Source organism: Salvelinus sp. IW2-2015, unplaced genomic scaffold, assembly GCF_002910315.2.
Source record: "Salvelinus sp. IW2-2015 unplaced genomic scaffold, ASM291031v2 Un_scaffold3809, whole genome shotgun sequence".
Taxonomy (NCBI): domain Eukaryota; kingdom Metazoa; phylum Chordata; class Actinopteri; order Salmoniformes; family Salmonidae; genus Salvelinus; species Salvelinus sp. IW2-2015.
The window spans coordinates 22,033-46,115 of NW_019945083.1; the positions used below are offsets into that span (position 1 = coordinate 22,033).

The 24,083-nt window shown below is 42.8% G+C and overlaps 1 protein-coding gene and 1 pseudogene across 1 annotated transcript; both read left to right on the forward strand.

The window, feature by feature from the left end:
* Positions 1 to 1,175: 1,175 nt before the first annotated feature.
* LOC112076522 (annexin A3-like) lies at positions 1,176 to 13,418 on the forward strand (annotated as a pseudogene).
* An 8,323-nt stretch (positions 13,419 to 21,741) lies between these two features.
* Positions 21,742 to 22,647, forward strand: LOC139026063 (uncharacterized). The gene has a single exon (XM_070441361.1). It carries the CDS (start codon positions 21,742 to 21,744, stop codon positions 22,645 to 22,647), a length of 906 nt encoding a protein of 301 aa, XP_070297462.1.
* Positions 22,648 to 24,083: the final 1,436 nt, after the last annotated feature.

Here is a 24,083-nt window from a genome sequence, read left to right on the forward strand (position 1 = left end):
ATACCCTGTTTATAATACTAGAACACTGTTACCCGTTATAATCTAGAACACTGTTACCTGTTTATTAGTCTAGAACACTGTTACCCTGTTTATTATCTAGAACACTTTACCCTGTATATTAATCTAGAACACTTTTACCCTGTTATATTAATCTAGAACACGTACCGTATGTATCTGAACATACCCGTTATTAATCTAAACACTGTTACCCTGTTTATTTAATCTAGAACACTTTACCTGTATATTATCTAGAACACTTGTATCCCTGATAGATCTGCCTAAATTGACCTTAAATTAAAGAAATGTAGAACAATGTTACCCTGTATATTAATCTAGAACACTGTTACCCTTGCTATATTAGTCTAGAACACTGTTACCCTGTTAGATCTAGAACACTTACCTGTAGATTAATCTAAACCTGTTACCCTGTTATTAATCTAGAACACTGTGACCCTGTATAATCTAGAACACTTTACCCTGTTACTTAATTAACTAGAACACTGATACCGCTGTATATTAACTAGACACTGTTACCCTGTTTATTATCTAGAACACGTTACCCCTCTTATATCTAGAACACTTACCCTTATATTAACTAGAACACTATACCTGTATATTAATCTAGAACACTTTAACCGCTGTATTAATCTAGAACACTGACCCTGTTATATTAATCTAGAAGCACTATTACCCTGTTTATTAATGCTAGAACACTGTACCTGTAAATCTAACACTGTTACCGTATATTAATCTAGAACACTGTTACCCTGTATATTAATCTAGAACAGTTACCCTGTTATATAATCTAGAACACTTTTACCCTTATATTAATCTAAACATTTACCCTGTATATTAATCTAGAACACTGTACCCTGTATATAATCTAGAACACTGTTACCCGTATATAATCTGAACACTAATCTCTCTCACAGGGTAACAGTGTTCTAGATTAATATACAGGGTAACAGTGTTCTAGAATTGCACTTCTGACATGGTACCAATACTGTTCAACATTTTAAATCAGCATTTTGAGGATTCAATCAAAAGTGAATCAGCAGAGTCACAGTTGATAGAGAAGTGCAGTAGTCTGTGGAATGTATCAAACCTGGCCTTGTTGAACAGGTTGTCTTTTGTTCTCCAGGGGATGACATCATTTCCTCAATGGGAAGCACAGGGAGGCTACACCTCAGCTCAGGTAAAGGTGTGGTACTGCGTGGAAGATTTCTGCTGTCGCCTGTTGTGTTGAGTGGTAGCTAAACTTCAGGTAAGAATCACTAGAATATATTTATTTTTTTGCGAGATTGTTTTGTCTTATGAATAGGATGTACTGTAGATGAATGTTGTGTATTGACATGCGATAGAAGTGATTTTCCTCGCTGTTCTATGAAAATGTGATGTGAGTGATCTTGCCTGTAGCTGACGCTGAGAACGACTAGACTGCTGAATACAGTTTTTGATCTCCAATCCTTTTGACATTGCTCTGACGAATTCTAATTTATTCTATTGTATTTTATTGTAATTTACTGTATTTTATTGTATTCTATTGTATTTTATTCGTATTTTATTGTATTCTATTGTATTTTATTTTATTGTATTTTATTTTATTGTATTCTATTATATTTTTATCTCATTAACTTTTGGTGTTTTAGGCTACTGTGCTCAATCACTTTTTAACCTGTAATATGGTAAGAGAAGTGGCCTATTTCGTAAGAATATCTTTATCTCACCAGACACGGATATCACTGGTCCACATCACCATTGAAATGGCAACTTTATGGGTAAGATGCATGCCTTGATAATAAAATAGGCAATTCATATGAATACCTTCGGATGACTTTTAAGATAACTTTGCATAAAGCATAAAACAAACATGTTCTACACTGAGCGTACAAAACATTAAGAACACCTGCTCTTTCCATGACACAGACTGACCAGGTTAATCCAGGTGAAAGATATGATCCCTTATTGATGTCACTTGTTAAATCCACTTCAATCAGTGTTGATGAAGGGGAGCAGACAGGTTAAAGAAGGGTTTTTTAAGCCTTGAGACAATTGAGACATGGATTGTGTGTGTGTGTGTGTGTGCTATTCAGAGGGTGAAAGGGCAAGACAAAATATTGAAGTGCCTTTGAACGGGGAAGCAGGTGCCAGACGCACCGGAGTGAGTCAAAAACTGCAACACTGCTGGGTTTTTCACGCTCAACAGTTTCCTGTGTGTATCAAGAATGGTCCACCACCCAAAGGACATCCAGCCAACTTGACACGACTGTGGAGCATTGGAGTCAACATGGGCCAGTATCCCTGTGGAATTATTTTGACACTGAGGCTGTTCTGATGGCAAAAAGGGGTGCAATTCAATATTAGAAAGGTGATCCTAATGTTTTGTACACTCTTATGTATATTTACAATGTACAAATAGATAGTAGTCGAGGGCTAGGCCACCTCAGTTTTAATAGGCATAAATTAAGTGAACAATAGCACAAACCTGTGACTCACTGGCTGTTGTGTCTGTATCTCTGTACTATTGAATGACCTGGAAGATCTCATGGACTCCCCAACCTAATGCAGCATTTACCAGTTCTCACATTGATAGAAGTCGAATGTGACACTGTTTTCATTTGTGAAATATGAATATTAACTGGTTTATTTTGTGTGCAGACCGGGGAGAGAGGGAGCATCAAGCCCAAGGCAGATTTCAACGCAAAGGATGACGCTGTGGCTCTGAGAAAGGCCATGAAGGGACTAGGTAAAGAAGACTGGCCCCTTCTAGAACAGACCTGGGTTCAAATACTGTCCCCTTCTAGAAGAGACCTGGGTTCAAATACTGTCCCCTTCTAGAACAGACCTGGGTTCAAATACTGGCCCCTTCTAGAACAAACCTGGGTTCAAATACTGGCCCCTTCTAAAACAGATCTGGGTTCAAACACTTGTCCCTTCTAGAATCAAGCCTGGGTTCAAATACTGGCCTCTTCTAGAAAAGACTGGGTTCAAATACTGGCCTCTTCTAGAAAAGACCTGGGTTTCAAACTACCTGGGGCCCTTCTAGAACAGACTGGGTTCAATACTGGCCTCTTCTAAAAATCACTGGGTTCAAACACTGGCATTCTCGAAGCAGACCCTAGGTTCAAATCTGGCCCTTCTAGAACAGACCTGGGTTCAAATACTGGCCCCTTCAAGAACAGGCCTGGGTTCAAATACTGGCCTCTTCTAGAAAAGACTGGTTCAATACTGGTCCCTTCTAGAAAAGAACTGGGTTTAAACACTGGTCCCTTCTAGAACAGATCTGGGTTCAAATACTGGCCTCTTCTAGAACAGACCTGGGTTCAAATACTGGCCTTCTCGAAAAGATGGGTCAAATACTGGCCTCTTCTATAAAAGACCTGGGTTTCAAACACTGGTCCCTTCTAGAACAGACCTGGGTTTCAAATACTGGCCTCTTCTAGAAAGACCTTGGTTAAACACTGGCCCCTTCTAGAACAGACTTGGGTTCAAATACTGGCCTCTTCTAGAAAAGACCTGGGTTCAAATGCTGGCCCCTTCTAGAAAATACCTGGGTTCAAACACTGGTCCTTCTAGAACAGACCTGGGTTCAAAATCATGGCCTTTCTAGAAAAGACCTGGGTTTCAATACTGGCCCCTTCTAGACAGACCTGGGTTCAAATACTGGTCCTTCTAGAAAAGACCTGGGTGTTTCAAACACTGGTCCCTTCTAGAACAGACCTGGGTTAAATACTGCCTCTTCTAGAAAGACATGGGTTCGAATAACTGGCCTCTTCTAGAAAAGACCTGGGTTCAAACACTGGTCCCTTCTAAAACAGACCTGGGTTCAAATACTGGCCTCTTCTAGAAAAGACCTGGGTTCGAAAACTGGCCCCTTCTAGAACAGACCTAGGTTTCAAATACTGGCCTCTTCTGAACAGACTGGGTTCAAATACTGGCCTCTTCTAGAAAAACCTGGGTTCGAACACTGGCCCCTTCTAGAACAGACTAGGTTCAAATCCTGGCCCCTTCTAGACAGACTGGGTTCAAATACTGGCCCCTTCTAGAAACAGACCTGGGTCAAATACTGGCCTCTTCTAGAAAAGACCTGGGTTCAAACACTGGTCCCTTCTGAACAGATCTGGGTTCAAGTACTGGCCTCTTCTGAAAAGACCTGGGTTCAATACTGGCCCTTCTAGAACAACCTGGGTTCAAATACTGGGTCCCTTCTAGAAAAGACTCTGGTTCAAACACTGGTCCCTTCTAGAACAGACTGGGTTCAAAATACTGGCCCTCTTCTAGAACAGACCTGGGTTCAAATACTGACCTCTTCTAGAAAAGACCTGGGTTCAAATACTGGCCTCTTCTAGAAAAGACCTGGGTTCAAAAACACTGGTCCTTCTAAACAGACATGGGTTCAAATACTGGCCTCCTCTAGAAAGACTGGGTTCAAATAATGGCCCCTTCTAGAACAGACCTGGGTTCAATACTGGTCCTTCTAGAATAGACTGGGTTCAAACACTGGTCCTTCTAGACAGACCTGGGTTCAAATACTGGCCCCTTTCGAACAGACCTAGGTTCAAATTCTGCCCCCTTCTAGAACAGACCTGGGTTAAAACACTGGTCTTCTAGAACGACTGGTTCAAACACTGGCCCTTCTAGAACAGACTGGGTTCAATTACTGGCCCCCGCCCCCACTTCCCTGAAAACAGGCCTGGGTTTCAAATACTGGCCTCTTCTAGAAAAGACCTGGGTTCAAATACTGTTCCTCTTCTAGAAAAGACCTGGGTTCAAACACTGGTCCCGTCTAGAACGACCTGGGTTCAAATTACTGGCCTCTTCTAGAAATACCTTGGTTCAAATACTGGTCCTTCCTTCTAGAACAGACTGGGTTCAAATAGCTGGCCTCTTCTAGAACAGACCTGGGTTCAAACACTGGCCTCTTCTAGAAAGTACTGGGTTCAAATACTGGCCTCTTCTAGAAAAGACCTGGGTTAAAATACTGGCCCCTTCTAGAACAGACCTGGGTTCAAATACTGGCCCTTCTAAAACAGATCTGGGTTCAAACACTGGTCCCTTCTAGAACAGACCTGGTTCAAATACTGGCCTCTTCTAGAAAGACCTGGGTTCAAATACTGGCCCTTTAGAACAGACCTGGGTTTCAAATACTGTCCTCTTCTAGAAAAGCCTGGGTTCAAATATTGGCCCCTTCTTGAACAGACCTGGGTTCAAATACTTTCCTGTTTTAGTACTTGTTAATTCTCCCTAATTCTTTGTCGGTGTAGATCGGTTCTATTGTATAGCCAACCAGCCTTGTTGGAATTTGTCTGCAGGTCAAACGAGAAGACCTTAATAGATGTTCTAACTCAAAGGAGTAATGGTCAACGTCAGCTCATCTGTAAAGCTTACAAAGAAGAAGCCACTGGCAAGGTGGGAACTCAACTCTCTCTCTCTCTCCTCTCTCTCTCTCTCTCTCTCTCTCTCTCTCTCTCTTCCTCTCTCTCTCTCTGTCTGTCTGTCTGTGTGGTCCTGTCTGTCTGTCTGTCTGTCTGTCTGTCTGTCTGTCTGTCTGTCTGTCTGTCTCTCTCTCTCTGTCTCTCTCTCTCTCCTCCTGTCTCTCTCTCTCTCCTTCTCTCTCTCTGTCCTCCTGTCTCTCTGTTCTCTCTTCTCTCTCTCTCTCTCTCGTGTCTCTCTGTCTCTCTCGTCTCTCTGTCTCTCTTGTCTCTCCTCTTGTCTTCTCTCTCTGTCTCTCTCTGTCTCTCTGTTCTTTTCGGGTGGCGCAGTGGTCTAGGGCACTGCATCGCAGTGCTAGCTGCGCCACAGAGTCTCTGGGTTCGCGCCCAGGCTGGGCTGAGTTCGCGCCCAGCCTTTGTCGCAGCCGGCGCAACCGGGAGATCCGTGGGGCGACGCACAATTGGCATAAGCGTCGTCCGGGTTAAGGAGGTTTGGCGGTAGGGAGGGTTTGGCCGGTAGGGATATCCTTGTCTCAGTAGATGTTAAAAAAAAAAAAAAAAAAAGTAATAAAATGTATGCACTCTACTGTAAGTCGCTCTGGATAAGAGCGTCTGCTAAATGACTAAAATGTAAAAATGTCTTTCTCTCTCTCTCTGTCTCTCTCTCTCTCTGTCTCTCTCTCTCTGTCTCTCTCTGTCTCTCTGTCTCTCTCTCTGTGTGTGTGTGTGTATGTGTGTGTGATCACTTGTCTTCCTGTAGACTCTGGTGGAGGACTTAGAAGGGGACACCCTTGGTCACTTTGAGGACCTGCTGGTCGCGCTGGTAACGCCCCCTGCCATCTATGACTGCCAGGAAGTCACCAAGGCCATGAAGGTGAAGTTTTTCACATTTTAATTTCTTGATTTAACTTCATTTGTACTCAAAACTAACACCAGACGAATGTGTTGCAGGGAGTTGGGACTAAAGACAGTGTCTTGATAGAAATCTTCGCCACAAGATCCAACAAACAAATGAAAGAGATTTCTGATGCCTATTTAAAACGTAAGAATTGATCAGTGTAATCATTGCTAGGCTCAGTTGTGTGTTTCAACCAATCAATTCAGTACCTAGACGGAGAAGACATCATCGGATGATGCTAAGATGATTTGACAGTTGACATGGAGACAGGTTTACATTGCAACGGCTTTTCTTTCGTAGAAACTCAGAAGAAGTTGACCTTGGACCTGAAGAAGGAGCTTTCTGGAGAATTTGCTAAAGCTATTCTCATTCTGGCCGAGGTATTGTGAGCCCAATCAAAACTATAGGATCTGTAGTTGCTGTTGTTGTCTATAGAATGGGCCTGTTATAATTCTCTCAATATGGTTTGTCTTTAAACTAAGGGCAAGCGGGATGAAAATACACATGTGGATGCAGCCAAGGCCAAAGAGGATGCTAAGGTGCTGTGAGTTGATGTTTCTCAGGTGTTATAACACAGTTATTAGGGTGCAACATTTATAACAACATTTATAGCAACATGTATAATACCAGTTATAACATCATTCATAACAACATTTATAGCAACATGTATAATAACATGTATAATAACACTTATAATACCATCTATAATAACATTCATAACAAAATGTATAGCAACATGTATAATAACATGTATAATAACACTTATAATACCATCTATAATAACATTCATAACAAAATGTATAGCAACATTTATAACACCTTTTATAACACCATTAATAACATAATTTATGACACCATTTATGACACCATTTATAACACCTTTTATAACACCATTAATAACATACATTTATACACCATTTATGACACCATTTATAAACACCATTTATAACACCATGTTAACACCATTTATGACACCATTATAACACCATGTATAACACCATGTATACACCATGTATAACACATTATAACACAATTTATAACACCATTTATAACACCATTTATAACACCATTTATAACACCATTGTATAACACCATTGTATAACACACATTTTATAACACCATTTATAACACCATTTATAAACACCATGTATAAACACCATGTATAACACCTTGTATACACCATGTATAACACCATTTATAACACCATTTAACACATTATAACACCATTAAACATAACACCATTTATAACACCTATACACCATTTATAACACCATTTATAACACCATTTGTATAACACCATGTATAACACCATGTATAACACCTTGTATAACACCCAGATTATAACACCATTTATAACACCATTTATAACACCATGATAACACTCATTAATAACACTTATAACACCTGTATAACACCATGTATAAACCTTTATAACACCATTTATAACACCATTTATAACACCATTTATAACACCATTTAACACCATGTATAACACACCATTTATAACACCATTTATAACATTTATAACACATTTATAACACTGTATAACACCATTATAACAACATTTCCATCTCTGTGAAACACATCTAAAATAAATATTTCTTTATTCCTCCGTCAGACTCTTTACAACGCGGGGGAGAAGAAGTGGGGACAGACGAGTCCAAGTTCATCGACATCCTGTGTCAGAGAAGCATACCTCAACTCAGACAAAGTAAGACAACTGACTAATGCACACCATTGTTGTTGTTGTTGTTAGATGCCTTATATCTGACCTGTGATGTCATGTTTTTTGTGTAGCTCTGGTGGAATACAAGACCATCAGTGGGAAGATGCTGCAGGAGAGCATCGAGGGAGAGAGGTCTGGGGATCTAGAGGAGCTACTGGTGGCCATGGGTAAACTACTGCTCAATCATAGCTGTATTCTACTGGGGGCCATTGGTAAACTACTGCTCAATCACAGCTGTATTTCTACTGGGGGCCATTGGTAAACTACTGCTCAATCATAGCTGTATTCTACTGGGGCCATTGGTAAACTACTACTCAATCATAGCTGTATTCTACTGGGGCCATTGGTAAACTACTGCTTAATCACAGCTGTATCTACTGGGGCCATTGATAAACTACTGCTCAATCATAGCTGTATTCTACTGGGGGCCATTGGTAAACTACTGCTCAATCACAGCTGTATTCTACTGGGGGCCATTGTAAACTACTGCTCAATCATTGCTGTATTCTACTGGGGGCCATTGGTAAACTACTTCTCAATCATAGCTGTATTCTACTGGGGGCCATTGGTAAACTACTGCTCAATCACAGCTGTATTCTACTGGGGGCCATTGATAAACTACTGCTCAATCATAGCTGTATCTACTGGGGCCATTGTAAACTACTTCTCAATCATAAGCTGTATTCTACTGGGGGCCATTGGTAAACTACTGCTCAATCATAGCTGTATTCTACTGGGGGCCATTGGTAAACTACTGCTCAATCATAGCTGTGTTATTATGTGTTTTCTTTTATTTGTTCTTTTATTTGATTTAACCTTTATTTAACTAGGCAAGTCAGTTAAGAACAAATTATTATTTATAATGACAGCCTACCAAAAGGCAAAAGGCCTCCTGCGGGGACGGGGGCTGGGATTAAAAAAAGAATGTATATGTATAAATATAGGACAAAACACACGTCATGACAAGAGAGACAACACAACACTACCTAAAGAGAGACCCAAGACAACAACGTAGCAAGGCAGCAACACATGACAACACAGCATGATAGCAACACAACATGACAACAACATGGCAGCAACACAACATGGTAGCAGCACAAAACATGGTACAAACATTATTGGGCACAGACAACAGCACAAAGGGCAAGAAGGTAGAGACAACAATACATCACGCAAAGCAGCCACAACTGTCAGTAAGAGTATCCATGATTGAGTCTTTGAATGAAGAGATGGAGATAAAACTGTCCATTTTGAGTGTTTGTTGCAGCTCGTTCCAGTCGCTAGCTGCAGCGAACTGAAAAGAGGAGCGACCCAGGGATGTGTGTGCTTTGGGGACCTTTAACAGGATGTGACTGGCAGAACGGGTGTTGTATGTGGAGGATGAGGGCTGCAGTAGATATCTCAGATAGGGGGGTGTGAAGCTTAAGAGGGGTTTATAAATAAGTATCAACCAGTGCGTCTTGCGACAGGTATACAGAGATGACCAGTTTACAGAGGAGTATAGAGTGCAGTGTTGTGTCCTATAAGGAGCCGCTCGAGAGCACCCTTACCTGCCAATCTGTAAATGATGTCTCCATAATTTCACATTGGTAGGATGGTCATCTGAATCAGGGTGAGTTTGGCAGCTGGGGTGAAAGAGGAGTGATTACAATACTGGAAACCAAGTCTAGATTTAACTTTAGCCTGCAGCTTGGATATGTGCTGAGAGAAGGACAGTGTACCGTCTAGCCATACTCCCAAGTACTTGTATGAGGTGACTACCTCAACCTCTAAACCCTCAGAGGTAGTAATCACACCAGTAGGGAGAGGGCATTCTTCTTATTAAACCACATGACCTTTGTTTTGGAGGTGTTCAGAACAAGGTTAAGGGTAGAGAAAGCTTGTTGGACTCTAAGAAAGCTTTGTTGTAGAGCATTTAACACAAAATCCAGGGAGGGGCCAGCTGAGTATAAGACTGTATCATCTGGTTATAAATGGATGAGAGAGCTTCCTACTGCCTGAGCTATGTTGTTGATGTAAATTGAGAAGAGTGTGGGGCCCAGGATTGAGCCTTGGGGTACTCCCTTGGTGACAGGCAGTRGCTGAGACAGCAGATTTTCTGACTTTATACACTGCACTCTTTGAGAGAGGTAGTTAGCAAACCAGGCCAAAGACCCCTCAAAGACACCAATACTCCTTAGCCGGGACCACAAGAATAGAATGGTCTACTGTATCAAAAGATTTGGCCAAGTCAATAAAAATAGCAGCACAACATTGCTTAGAATCAAGGGCAATGGTGACATCATTGAGGACCTTTAAAGGTTGCAGTGACACATCCATAACCTGAGCGGAAACCAGATTGCATACCAGAGAGAATGCTATAGACATCATGAAAGCCAGTCTGTTGATTATTGACAAGTTTTGATAAACAGGGCAAAATAGAAATAGGCCTATAACAGTTTTTGTGCCATACTTGTACTGATCATGTTTTAATGATAAGCAATAAATTACAATGACTATTTCCATAAATTGGATTACTACTTTTATCATCACATATATAACCACCAGCAGTAACCCTTACCCATATATAACCCTAACCCATATATAACCCTAACCCATATATAACCCTAACCCATATATAACCCTAACCCATATATAATAACTCTAGTGAGATATTTATGTTTGGAAACTATTTTGATTGAAGTGTACACATTTTATTTAACAAACTGGTTGATACTTTATGGATTATAACCCTAACCCAAACTCATATTAACCTAAACCATATATAACCCTAACACCTAACCCATATATAACCCATATATAACCCTAGCCCTAACCCATATATAACCCATAACCCATATATAACCTAACCCTTAACCCATATATAACCCTATCCATATATAACCCTAACCCATATTTAACCCTAACCCATATATAACCATATATAACCCTAGCCAACCCATATATAACCCTATCCCATATATAACCCTAACCCAATTTAACCTAACCCATATTAACCCATAATAATAACCCTAGCCCTAACCCATATATAACCCATTTATATAACCCTAGCCCTAACCACCATATATAACCTAAACCCATATATAACCCAAACCCTAACCCATATATAACCCTATCCACTATATAACCCTAACCCATATTTAACCCTAACCCATATATAACCCAATATAACCCTAGAACCCATATATAACCACCCATATATAACCCTAACCCATATTAACCCTAACCCATTAAACCCATAAACCTATAACCCATATATAAACCACTATATAACCCTACTAACCCAATAAACCTACCCATATATAACCCTAGCCCTAACCCATAATATAACCCTAACCCATATATAACCCACCCCATATATAACCCTAGCCCTAACCCATAATAACCCTAACCATATATAACCCTAACCCATATATAACCCTAAACCCATATATAACCCTAACCCAATATAACCCTACCCATATATAACCACCACTATTTACGATGCTGTTCTCTCCTCTAGTGAAATGTGTGAAGAATGTCCCAGCATACCTAGCTGAACGTCTGCATCAAAGCATGAAGGTACAGTTTATGTTAAAATACAATGAGCACATTGTTGTTGATAGTCACTGCATGTTAGTAAATGGTGATAATTCCATGGTAGAGTTTCAGTGTATGTCACTGTCCAAATCTTACATTTAAATGTTATTACTTTATTTTGAATATGGTCACTGTCCCTCAAGGCGGAGGACGGATGAGTGTACCCTGAACCGATCATGGTCAGCCGGCAGAGATCGACATGCTGGACATCAGAGCAGAGTTCAATAAGCTTATACTCGTTCTCTGCACTCTGCATCGAGTAAGACTACACCCCCTAACCCTCACCCTCACCCTAACCCCCACGCTAAGCCCTAACCCTCACGCTCACCCTCACCTCACACTAACCCTCACGCTAACCCTCACCCTAACCCCACGCTAACCCTCACCCTAACCCTCACCCTCACCCTAACCTCACGCTAACCCTCACCCTAACCCTCACCCTCACCCTAACCCTCACCCTAACCCTCACGCTAACCCTCACCCTAACCCTCACCCTAACCCTAACCCTCACGCTAACCCTCACCCTAACCCTCACCCTCACCCTAACCCTCACGCTAACCCCCACGCTAACCCTCACCCTCACCCTCACCCTAAACCCTAACCCTCACCCTCACGCTAACCCTAACCCCCATGCTACCCTCACCCTAACCCTCACCCTAACCCTCACCCTAACCTCACCCTAACCCTCCACCCTCACCCTAACCCTCACGCTACCCTAACCCCCACGCTAGCCCTCACCCTAACCCTAACCCTCACCCTAACCCTCACGCTAACCCTAACCCCCACGCTAGCCCTCACCCTAACCCTCACCCCACCCTCACCCTAACCCTAACCCTCACCCTCACCCTAACCCTCACGCTAGCCCTCCCCCTAACCCTCACCCTAACCCCCACGCTAGCCCTCACCCTAACCCTCACCCTCACCCTAACCCTCACGCTAGCCCTCCCCCTAACACTCACCCTAACCCCCACGCTAGCCCTCACCCTAACCCTCACCCTCATCCTAACCCTCACGCTAGCCTCACCCTAGCCCTCACCCTAACCCTAACCCTCACCCTCACCCTAGCCCTCTCCCTAACCCTAACCCCCACCCTAACCCCTACCCTAACCCTCACCCTCACACTAACCCTCAACCTAACCCCTACCCTAGCCCTAACCCTCACCCTAACCCCACCCTAACCCTCACACCAACCCTCACCCTAAACCCTACTCTAACCCTCACCCTAACCCTCACCCTCACCCTAGCCCCCACCCTAACCCCCACCCTAACCCTCACCCTAAACCTCACCCTCACCTAAGCCTCACCCTAACCCCTATCCTAAGCCTCACCCTCACCCTAACCCTCACCCTCACTCTCACCCTCACCCTAACCCTCACCCTCACCCTCACCCTAACCCCTACCCTAAGCCAGATAGAGATAAGGTCTTTTCACACTACTGAGCCGAACCAAGTCAATGCAAACCAAACTGTACTGAGCTGGCCTGGTTACACATCCACCCTAGATGCTGGAACCGTTCTAAAAAAGGACAAACTAAAAAGTAAATACCCAAGCCCGCTCAGGTTGGTACGGATTGGCTTGGCACGAGACTGTGAAAAGGCCATTAGATAACTTATCGGTACCATGGTCAGAGTTGGAGTTCAAATTTAAATTGAGCTTGTCCTCAACTCTGCTACCTCTCATGTATCTCCAGTATTTCTCCTGTGAGGTCCATTGCATCTCAGTGCTTCAGGCATCACTACAGACACCTCGGTTCAAATCCAGGCTGTATCACAACTGGCCGTGATTTGGAGTCCCATAATGCGGCGAACAATTGGTCCAGCGTCGGCCGGGTTTGGCCGGTGTCGGCAGTCATTGTAAATAAGAATTTGTTTCTTAACTGACTTGCCTAGTTAAATAAAGTTTAAATTTAAAAATAATAATAATGTCCTGACATGCTCACCCATACTCTATTAAATTAAAGGGTGTCTATACTGATTGTGGTTTTAATGGTCAACTGCAATATAGATCAAAAATCTACTTGCTACAACTGTGATATGTTGTTGTCTCACCAAGCTGTCTCAAAGGGATACTTTGGGATTTTGACAATGAAGCCCTGCTAGCAGATACCCATAGACTTCCAGTCATTGCGCTAACGCTAGTTAGCATTGGCTTGTGACACTACCTCTATCTTCCTTCATACTGGACACGGAGACATAAAAATGGTATCCACGAGTTCGTCTGACTTTGGGGAAGTAGATAAAATGGCCTCATTGCCAAAATCATAAAGTATCCCTTTAAGATAAATGAATACACTAATTGTAAGTCGCTCTGGATAAGAGCATCGGCTAAATGTCTATAATGATAATGTAAAAATGTGTACACACCCTTTCCTGTCATAGATTACAATGTATTCCTACTACATATGAACTATTTTCTCTATATATATATATATATTTGGTTGGAGCTGAGTTCGGTTTTGTGTGCTTGTCCTCGCTGGTGTGTGACAGAACGGTTGTGTTGTGTTCTTCTGTCTCTAGTCGGATACATCTGACTTCTATGGGGACTGTCTCAAGAGGATCTGTGGAGGGGACGATTAACAATGTAACACTATGGAGGGGACGACTAAGACAGCAACACAACACTGCAGCCAGAAGATACCTGTGTATCATACTGGTGCTACTACTGCTACTACTACTACTACTACTAATACTACTACTACCCACCAATATTACTACTAATACTAATACTACTACTACTACTACTACTACTACTACTACTACTACCACTACTACTACTACCCACTAATATTACTACTACTACAACTACTACTAATATTACTACTACTACTACCACTACTACTACTACCCACTAATATTACTACTACTACAACTACTACTAATATTACTACTACTACTACTACCACTACTACTACTACCCACTAATATTACTACTACTACTACTACTACTACAACTACTACTACTACCACTTTTACTGAGCTACCTTCCTCTCAGTCTACCATTCCAATATACAGTACTGGGTCGTGTTCATTAGCCACCTGATCTGAAAAAAATATATATACTAAAAAAGGGAGGGACTAGATGGACCAATAAGAAACACTCATTGTCATTTTCCGTTGCAATGTCCTAATGAACATGACCCTACTGCCTTCCTACCAAATCTACTCGTCTTATAGACTTTTAAATGAATATTTTAGAATAGCTGTTGGTAGTAGGGAATCATTGTAAATCAGTGCTGTTTGATTTTACGTGATGACTGTTCTGTTTTAATCTCTCTCTCTAGTCTGATAGCCACAAATCTGATAGCCACAAGTCTGATAGCCACAAATCTGATAGCCACAAATCTGATAGCCACGGGGAAGTCTGATAGCCACGGGGAAGTCTGATAGCCACAAGTCTGATAGCCACGGGAAGTCTGATAGCCACGGGGAAGTCTGATAGCCATGGGAAGTCTGATAGCCACGGGGAAGTCTGAAGCACGGGGAAGTGCTTGATCAGCCAGGTAAGTCTGATAGCCACGGGGAAGTCTGATAGCCACGGGGAAGTCTGATAACCACGGGGAAGTCTGATAGCCACGGGGAAGTCTGATAGCCACGGGGAAGTCTGATAGCCACAGGGAAGTCTGATAGACACAGGGAAGTCTGATAGCCACAGGGAAGTCTGATAGCCACGGGGAAGTCTGATAGACACAGGGAAGTCTGATAGCCATGGAGAATATGAAAAGTGTCTGGAAAACCTCTGTGGAGGAGATGATGAATGACACAAGTCCAACACCACTTGTCTCTCTGTGTTTCCTTGTATTTGATTCCTCAAACTATGTACTGCATGTGTGCTCTACTTGCGTTTTATGACATGATTCTAACTTACATCAATAAAAACATCTCATTAAGAAGGAGATACTGTACTAAATACCAGAATATTTCCAACACGTTCTGGAATGTTCTAGAATGTTCTTTAAAGGCACAGAGATCTGTGGTAAGTGATATGTGCTGTATGTAATTTACACTCACCACTAGAGGTCACCATTGATTCACACAGAAGCAGGAGATGCCATATGAGTGAAGGCACGGTAGAGTTTATAGATGAAGCATACAGCCAAAAGCTGCCATATGTCAAGACCATTTATCCAAGTAAATGCAGTCATTTATTTTTCAAACTTGGCAATTAATGATTCTTTCAACTTCATTGACTGTAAAACTATAGAATGAATGTTTTGATGGGAATGTTGTCTTTCTCAACCTTCTTTCTTGGTTACAGCACTGTGTGACTCTTGGCTATGTTTGTCATTTTTCATTGTCATTTTGTTCAATTTTCCCACACGCTATATGACTTTGAATGTTTTTGATGGCTGAACTATCTGTGACGTTCAGGGAAACTGAATGTGCTATCAGTTGACAGCCGTTCACATTTCAACATCATCAACTAACTGGGTTTAAATAGCGGTTGGTTTACTTTCAAATACTTCACTTGCATTTGATGGAGCTTACCTATCTCAATAGAAGTAAATGGAATAGTCCCAAAAGTGCAAACTCCACCCATCTGGATCCAGACAGGCCCAGTCAAACAAAAGTACTTGAGTGGAAACAAAAATGATTTGTTTTCACGCATTGGGAAAGAAAAACAACAATAGAATTAGACTAACAATAGAGTTAATTTCAGACACTGGTTGTGTTACAGACAGTTTAACTTCTCCTCAGTTCAGGAAGGAGTATGGCTTGCTCCTTCAAGATCAACTCTGAAAACAAAGCCAGTCACGCAAACCTAACCTTTTTCTGTTTTGAGCTAACCTCATATTTTCTAACCTCGACATAAATCCATGTTTTATTATTCACAACGAGCATGCATTATGAATGTGTAGCTTCTGTTGTTTATGTTCAGCTGTTAACATATTCTACCTCACAGAGATTAGAATTCACTGTACCGCTTCTAAGACTTTACTGTTGACAGATGGCACCTCTTCTTCTTATGAAATGACCTGTTCAATTATGTAATTTCTTCACAGCAGAGCTGAGGTGAATTTGCGAACACTAAATTCGCAAATATGTTCTCTCTGAGATATGGAAAGTTTCATATCAAAGTCTTTTATGTAATTGCAAAGTCTTCCCTGAAAAAAAAATCCCAATTCCTCAATTGATGCTCAATTGATCTATCCCATAACATGCAGATGGTTCCCAGCAGACGGTCTTCAGAGTAAATCATATGATAGTTGTGTTTTTCAGAGCAGAAGAGAAGCTTGTGGTCTTGGTATGCAGTAGCTGCTCCTGGCTGACTATAATTGTGTGCGTCTGACAGAGGCTTCTCAGTGGAACATCAATTCCCTGTGTTTTCTTCTTTTAAAGGAATTTAAAATGCCTCAAATTAACGTGTCTCATAAGAAAGACAAAATGTGACATAAATCATCTTGTTTAGCCTCCGTATTGTTCACGGTGAATGTTGCCGACGGTGAGTGTGTGTGTGTGTGTGTGTGTGTGTGTTATGGTGTTGAACTTAATTAGAATCCTCTGTTGAACGGAGAACTAGATGATGAAACATGCATACCACTCAGAATAGATTATCACTGCTTCACTGATTAAGTTAGCTGGGAGAGAGGAGAGACAGATTGGGGATTCTCAGAAGATTCTCAGAAGAACAAGAAGAAGAATACTTTATCATCGATCGTCATTTTCACTTTTAAACCCATCAGACTCTCCGGTGGTCCAGTGTGCACATTGGTGATTGGATAATAACGCATGTTTTCGATGACCTGATGACACCTGTCCGGATGCTGTCCGGATGCCCACCCCGAAGGGCCCTGCAGGGGAATGGCCGAGGCCAGCTGTGGTGTCGGTGTTGATTGGACGCCCTCGTTAGTGTTAGACAAACTGCTTCCTGTCTCACAATGAGGCACAGGGGGGCTAGAACCATGATGGACAGTTGCACTGGGGATACTGATCCAATTGTGGGAGGCTAAGAATCCCACTATCCCATAGCTCAGTGCTAGAAGCTGAGCATCACTCGAAGCAGAGAAGTTTCTATATACTCCAGCTGGAGAACACAAGCTGACTTCATTGGCAGTACAGTATGATTCCGTGGTGTATTTCTAGCCACAGCTGTCTTCTGCTAGACAGTTCGCCAGTAATTACCTACATAAGAAAAAGGCATTCATTTGTAAAGGATTTTAACATGTTTATTTGAATCATCATTCTGAACGACACATTCAACTCTTTGGGACTCACCGCAGGGATACATATATAATGTTTCCTGAAATCTGACGACTTCCGAATAGAGATGCCTAATTTTTTCGCACTCACACTCACACTCACACTCACACTTCAATACAGTACAAAACATCTTATAAAACAAATATCAGGTACAAATATATTTGCATAATTTAACATGATAAAAATAACGCTTTACTTAGACATTTTTCCGTAAGTGTGATAATACTGTATATTGACTCTCAATGTACAGGTACATGTAACTGCCAAAATAATGGAAACACTTGAGTAAATGAGGGATACAAAGAATATTGAAAGCAGGTACTTCCACACAGGTGTGGTTCCTGAGTTCATTAAGCAATTAATGTCCCATCATGCTTAGGGTCATGTATAAAAATGCTGGGCAGGCCATTATTTTGGCTACCATGGCTAGGATGACATTGTCTCCATCCACAGAGCAGAAGTGATCACTGAATGGTTTGATGAGCATGAAAACGACGTAAACCATATGCCATGGTGGTCTCATTTATCACGTCTCAATCCAATTGAACTCCTATGGGAGATTCTGGAGCCTGAGACAGCGTGTTCATCAACAAAACACCAAATGATGGAAGTTCTGGTCCCTCCAATAAAGTTCCAGACACTTGTAGAATCTATGATTTAAACCTTTTATTTCAGATACTTTATGTTAGTGTTTCCTTTATTTTGGAAGTTACGTGTATTTCCCTTGTTTCCTAACTGACTGATAGTAAAATATATCTATGTACATACACATACTGTAGCAAGCAATAGATTTACTTTTAGTCACATTCTATATTAAATGTTTATATTTCATAGATTAAAAAAAAAAAAAAACTATAGAAAAACTGTCTTTGGGACTTATGACCATTATAAAACATAAAACACACAAAACATATAACAGACTGCACACTTTTAATAATCTGATGTTAGAACTCCTTTGAATGAGGATGATGATGATGTTCGCTATGAATAAAACACAATCAACGTTGTTTCCACGTCATTTCAATTCAATTACATTGAACCAAAGTTGAATAGATGTTGAATTGACGTCTGTGCCCAGTGGGATTCGTCATATGTTGTGTAGATGCCTAGGATTTAGCCCGGTGGGCTAATACAGTTTTATGGCATCCAGAAGACCCGGGTTACGAACTCAACCAGTCTTCAAAACTATCCAACCCCCTCCTCCTCCTCCTCCTCACTGTTTTCCTTCTAGCCTACACGGACCGCGGCTGTCTGCCTTTATGCCATCCGATACACCTATGGCTTGAGCCTTCTCCAAAACACGGCCCTTCTAGGCATCTTTATCCCCATGGAACTGTCCTCCAGGGAGGAATTCCTCAGGCCGCAGGGTCACGACAGGGGATTTTTCTCTAGTGACAGCCGGCTGCTAAAATACAGGATAGTTCTGATGGACGGTTTACTACTTGATCCTCCCCCCAGCTGTTCATGGACCTGGAGATCAACTAGTCACTTTGTGTTTTTAGTTGGCCCGATTAAAGGGATAGTTCACCCCAAAACCGAAGTTTGTCTGATCTTTTCATACCCTAAACAGTAATCGTGGGACATGGATTTCAGATGACTTTTGAGAAGAAAAAAAGAAAAAGAAAACTTGAGTGAACTTGGTTTAGGTATGAACAATCTCATAGAGATTGAAGACCTTTTCACAGAAGGAGAACAATACCTCCTAAAGGGGGAAAGAACGTGAACCACTTCGTAAGCGTTTTTCCAAACCCAAACCATTGTAACTGTCACGGATCCCTCCGGAACGTTCCTTACGCACACCTGGCCCCTATTCCCAGTGATTAGTACTTGTATATAGGTGCCCTTGGTTTACCAGTGTCCTGTTGATTATTGTTACAATGTCTGTTGGTGCGTGTGACTACCTGTGCTGTGTGGTTTGGATTTCGTGCCATTGTGGATTGCGTAGATGATTACGGGTCTCGTCCCGTGTGTTAATCATTGTGCGCTTGTGTTATTTATGTCCTCCTCGCTCTTTTGTTTTGGGTTTCTACCCTGTGTTTCTTAAAAATGTTTGTTTGGCACGCCGTAATTTGGGTGCAATGAAAAACCCTATTACGCATCCCTGCGCCTGTCTCCCAACCCTTCACGCCAACGTGACAGTAACATCAAAGCTTTACAATCACAAAACTCAACAGTTGCATTTTACAGCCCTTTGGTTTAAACTCACTTTACATGCATGTACTGTATGACAACAGGAATGCTTCTAATAACGGAAAAGTAAAAGTTCCGAAAAATAAAAATAAACAGAAGTCCTGTTGATGTGCCCAGTAATCCATCCAACCTTGGTCTGAATATTTTCCCGGTAATTTACAAATGTTCCATCTAGAGAATATATCACTTTTTTTCCGGGTAACCAGGTATTTTGCGCCCAAACCGGAAGTTCTAAAGCAGGGGTGTCCAACTCATTCCATGGACTGCCTAGTTGGGTCTTTTTTTTCTTTTTCATTTCAATTAAGACAGACAACCAGGTGAGGGGAATTCTTTACTAATTAGTAACCTTAATTCATCAATCAAGTACAAAGAAGGAGGGAAAACCTGCAGACACTCGGCCCTCTGTGGAATGAGTTGGACGGATTCTGAAAGAACATAAAGCATATTAATATGTCTGGATTTGATTAGAGCTTTGATCGGCATGAAAATTCATACTCGATGCTACCTGAGCCCGATGAGCCTACAATTAAATGCATTTTATGAGCCCAAGCCCCAAAACGGCCAAATGATTGTGCCGTTATCGAAATACAAGCACATGATATAGGATACTGAACATTACGCACAACAGAAAAACAGAAAAGCCCATAGATGTAGCTAGCTATATGCTCTCTTGGCTAAATACATGAAACTAGCTCTAGTAGGTTAATCTGTTTGAGTGTGAACAGTATTACTGTACTGTATTGTATTATACTGTGTTATATAACTAGAATTACGCACCTCGTTCAAACCATGATGTTGGGAGAGAACATATGACGCTGGTGCAGGACATGCAGCCTAAAAAGTTACAAGTATAGGCTAGTGAATTAAATTTTAATTTGGAAATATACTAGGGCCTATTTGGCCTTTTTAGAAATAGTAGGTTGACGCATATATATAGGCCGACCTTTCATAATATGTCCGCTAATGTTGTACAATGTTTGTATTGGCCTCCCTCCTCTTTCTGTTACTTAATTACTTCCTCACTTTCAACAGTTAAATTAAATACGTGTTGTTATCATCATCATTGTAATGACATGCTTGAATAGTATAGGACTATAATTATACTGAACAAAAATATGAACGCAACATGCAACAATTTGAAGGATTTTACTGAGTTGCAGTTCATATGAGGAAATCAGACAGTTGAAATACATTCGTCCCTAATCTATGGATTTCACATGACTAGGAATACAGATATGCATCTGGGAATGCCTTAAAAAAGATGCCTTAAAAAAAATGGGCCTCAGAGTGGGCCTCAGAATCTCGTCACGGTATTTCTGTGCATTCAAATTGCCATCGATAAAATGCAATTGTGTTCGTTGCCCGTAGTTTATGCCTGCACATACTATAACCCCACCATCACCATGGGGCACTCTGTTTAGAACGTTGACATTGGCCCAACACTTTACATGTTGCGTTTATATTTTTTGTTCAGTGAAGTGTTGGTCCCATGTTTCATGAGCTGAAATAAAATATCCAAGAAATGTTCCATACCAGAAAAAGTGTATTTTTCTCAAATGTTGTGTACAAATGTGTTTTACATCCCTGTTTACTGAGCATTTCTCTTTTGCCAAGATAATCCATCCACTTGACAGATGTGGCATATCAAGAATCTGATTAAACAGCATGATCATTACACAGGTGCACCTTGTGCTGGGGACAATAAAAGGCCAATCTAAAATGTGCAGTTTTGTCACTCAACACAAACCACACCAGCCCAGGACCCCAGCCCAGGACCCCAGCCCAGGACCCCAGCCCAGGACCCCAGCCAGGGACCCCAGCCAGGACCCCAGACCAAGACACCAGCCCAGGACCCCAGCCCAGACACCCAGCCCAGGACCCCAGACCAAGACACCAGCCCAGGACCCAAGCCCAGGACCCCAGACCAAGACACCAGCCCAGGACCCCAGACCAAGACACCAGCACAGGACCCCAGCCCAGGACACCAGCCCAGACCCCAGACCAAGACACCAGCCCAGGACCCCAGCCCAGGACACCAGCCCAGGACCCCAGCCCAGGACCCCAGCCCAGGACACCAGCCCAGGACCCAGCCCAGGACCCCAGCCCAGGATCCCAGCCCAGGACCCAGCCCAGGAACCCAGCCCAGGACCCCAGCCAGGACCCCAGCCCAGGACCCCAGGCCCAGGACCCCAGCCGAAACCCAGCCCAGGACCCCAGCCCAAGACCCCAGCCCAGGACCCAGCCCAGGACCCCAGCCCAAGACCCCAGCCCAGGACCCCAGCCCAGGACCCCAGCCCCAAGACCCCAGCCCAGGACCCCAGCCCAGGAACCCAGCCCAGGACCCCAGCCCAAGACCCCAGCCCAGGAACCCAGCGCCAGGACCCCAGCCCAGGACCCCAGCCCAGGACACCAGCCCAGGCCCCAGCCCAGGACACCAGCCCAGGACCCCAGCCCAGGACACCAGCCCAGGACCCCAGCCCAGGACCCCAGCCCAGGAACCCAGCCAGGACCCCAGCCCAGGACACCAGCCCAGGACCCCAGCCCAGGACACCAGCCCAGGACACCAGCCCAGGACACCAGCCCAGGACCTCCACATCCGTCTTCTTCACCAGCGGAATAATCTGAGACCAACCACCCGGACAGCTGATGAAACTGTGGGTTTGTACAACCAAAGAATTTCTGCACAAACTGTCAGAAACCGTCTCAGGGAAGCTCATCTGCGTGTTCGTCGTTCCTCACCAGGGTCTTTTCCTGACTGCAGTTAGGCATCGTAACCGCCTTCAGTGGGCAAATGCTCACCTTCGATGGCCACTGGCACGCTGGAGAAGTCTTCTCTTCATGGATGAATCCTGGTTTCAACTGTACCGGGCAGATGGCAGACAGCGTGTATGGCGTTGTGTGGGCGAGCGGTTTGCTGATGTCAATGTTGTGAACAGAGTGCTCCATGGTGGCGGTGGGGTTATGGTATGGGCAGGCATAAGCTACAGACAATGAACACAATTGCATTTAAATCGATGGCAATTTGAATGCACAGAGATACCATGATGAGATCCTGAGGCCCATTGTCGTGTCATTCATCCGCCACCATCACCTCATGTTTCAGCATGATAATGCATGGAAGCTGAAAGCAGGAAGCTGAAAATGTCCCAGTTCTTCCCTAGCCTGTATACTCAACAGATATTTCACCCATTGAGCATGTTTGGGATGCTCTGGATTGACGTGTATGACAGCATATCCCAGTTCCCTTGAAGAGAGGTGGGACAACATTCCACAGGCCACAATCAACAGCCTGATCAACTCTATGTGAAGGAGATGTGTCGTGCTGCATGAGGCAAATGGTGGTCACACCAGATACTGACTGGTTTTCTGATCCACGCGCCTACTTGTTTTAAAGGTATCTGTGACCAACAGATGCATTTCTGTATTCCCAGTCATGTGAAATCCATAGATTAGGGCCTAATGAATTTATTTTAATTGACTGGTTACCTTATATGAACTGTAACTCAGTAAAATCTTTGAAATTGTTGCATGTTGCGTAAACATTTTTGTTCAGTGCATAATTTACTGTTATTTTTTGCAGTTATTTATCCTGGGAATAGGGAGTGGGTTTAGGCGGGAAATCTCTGTAAATCTCGGTAACACAGTTCCCGCTATTCAACGCTAATCCAATCCACATAGCCTGGAACTCTGTTTCACCATTGTTTCACTACAGCAGTCTGGAAATCCTGAATCCTACCATTGATTCCAGGCTACAGCACTCAACCAATAGTCTTCCGTGACAAGAACCTCTCCTCAGTCTATCCAAACCGAAACTTCGGCCAGTACTTGACAGTCTGCACCCTCTTCCCTGTTCCTGTATTAAGGTTCATCTTTGGCTGCGAGGGAGGTTTAGGTGCCACCGGTAGGCTTTTCCTTCTCTCTTTGCTCCTGTCGGTGATGGTGAAGCCTCGTTCGCTCTGCAGATCGTACAGGTTGAGCCTGGGGAGGAAGTGCGTAGCGACGTGCTGTGATTTGACCCTGGGGCTGGAGCCCATCTTGGCTTTGCCTCTTTTGTTGAGGGC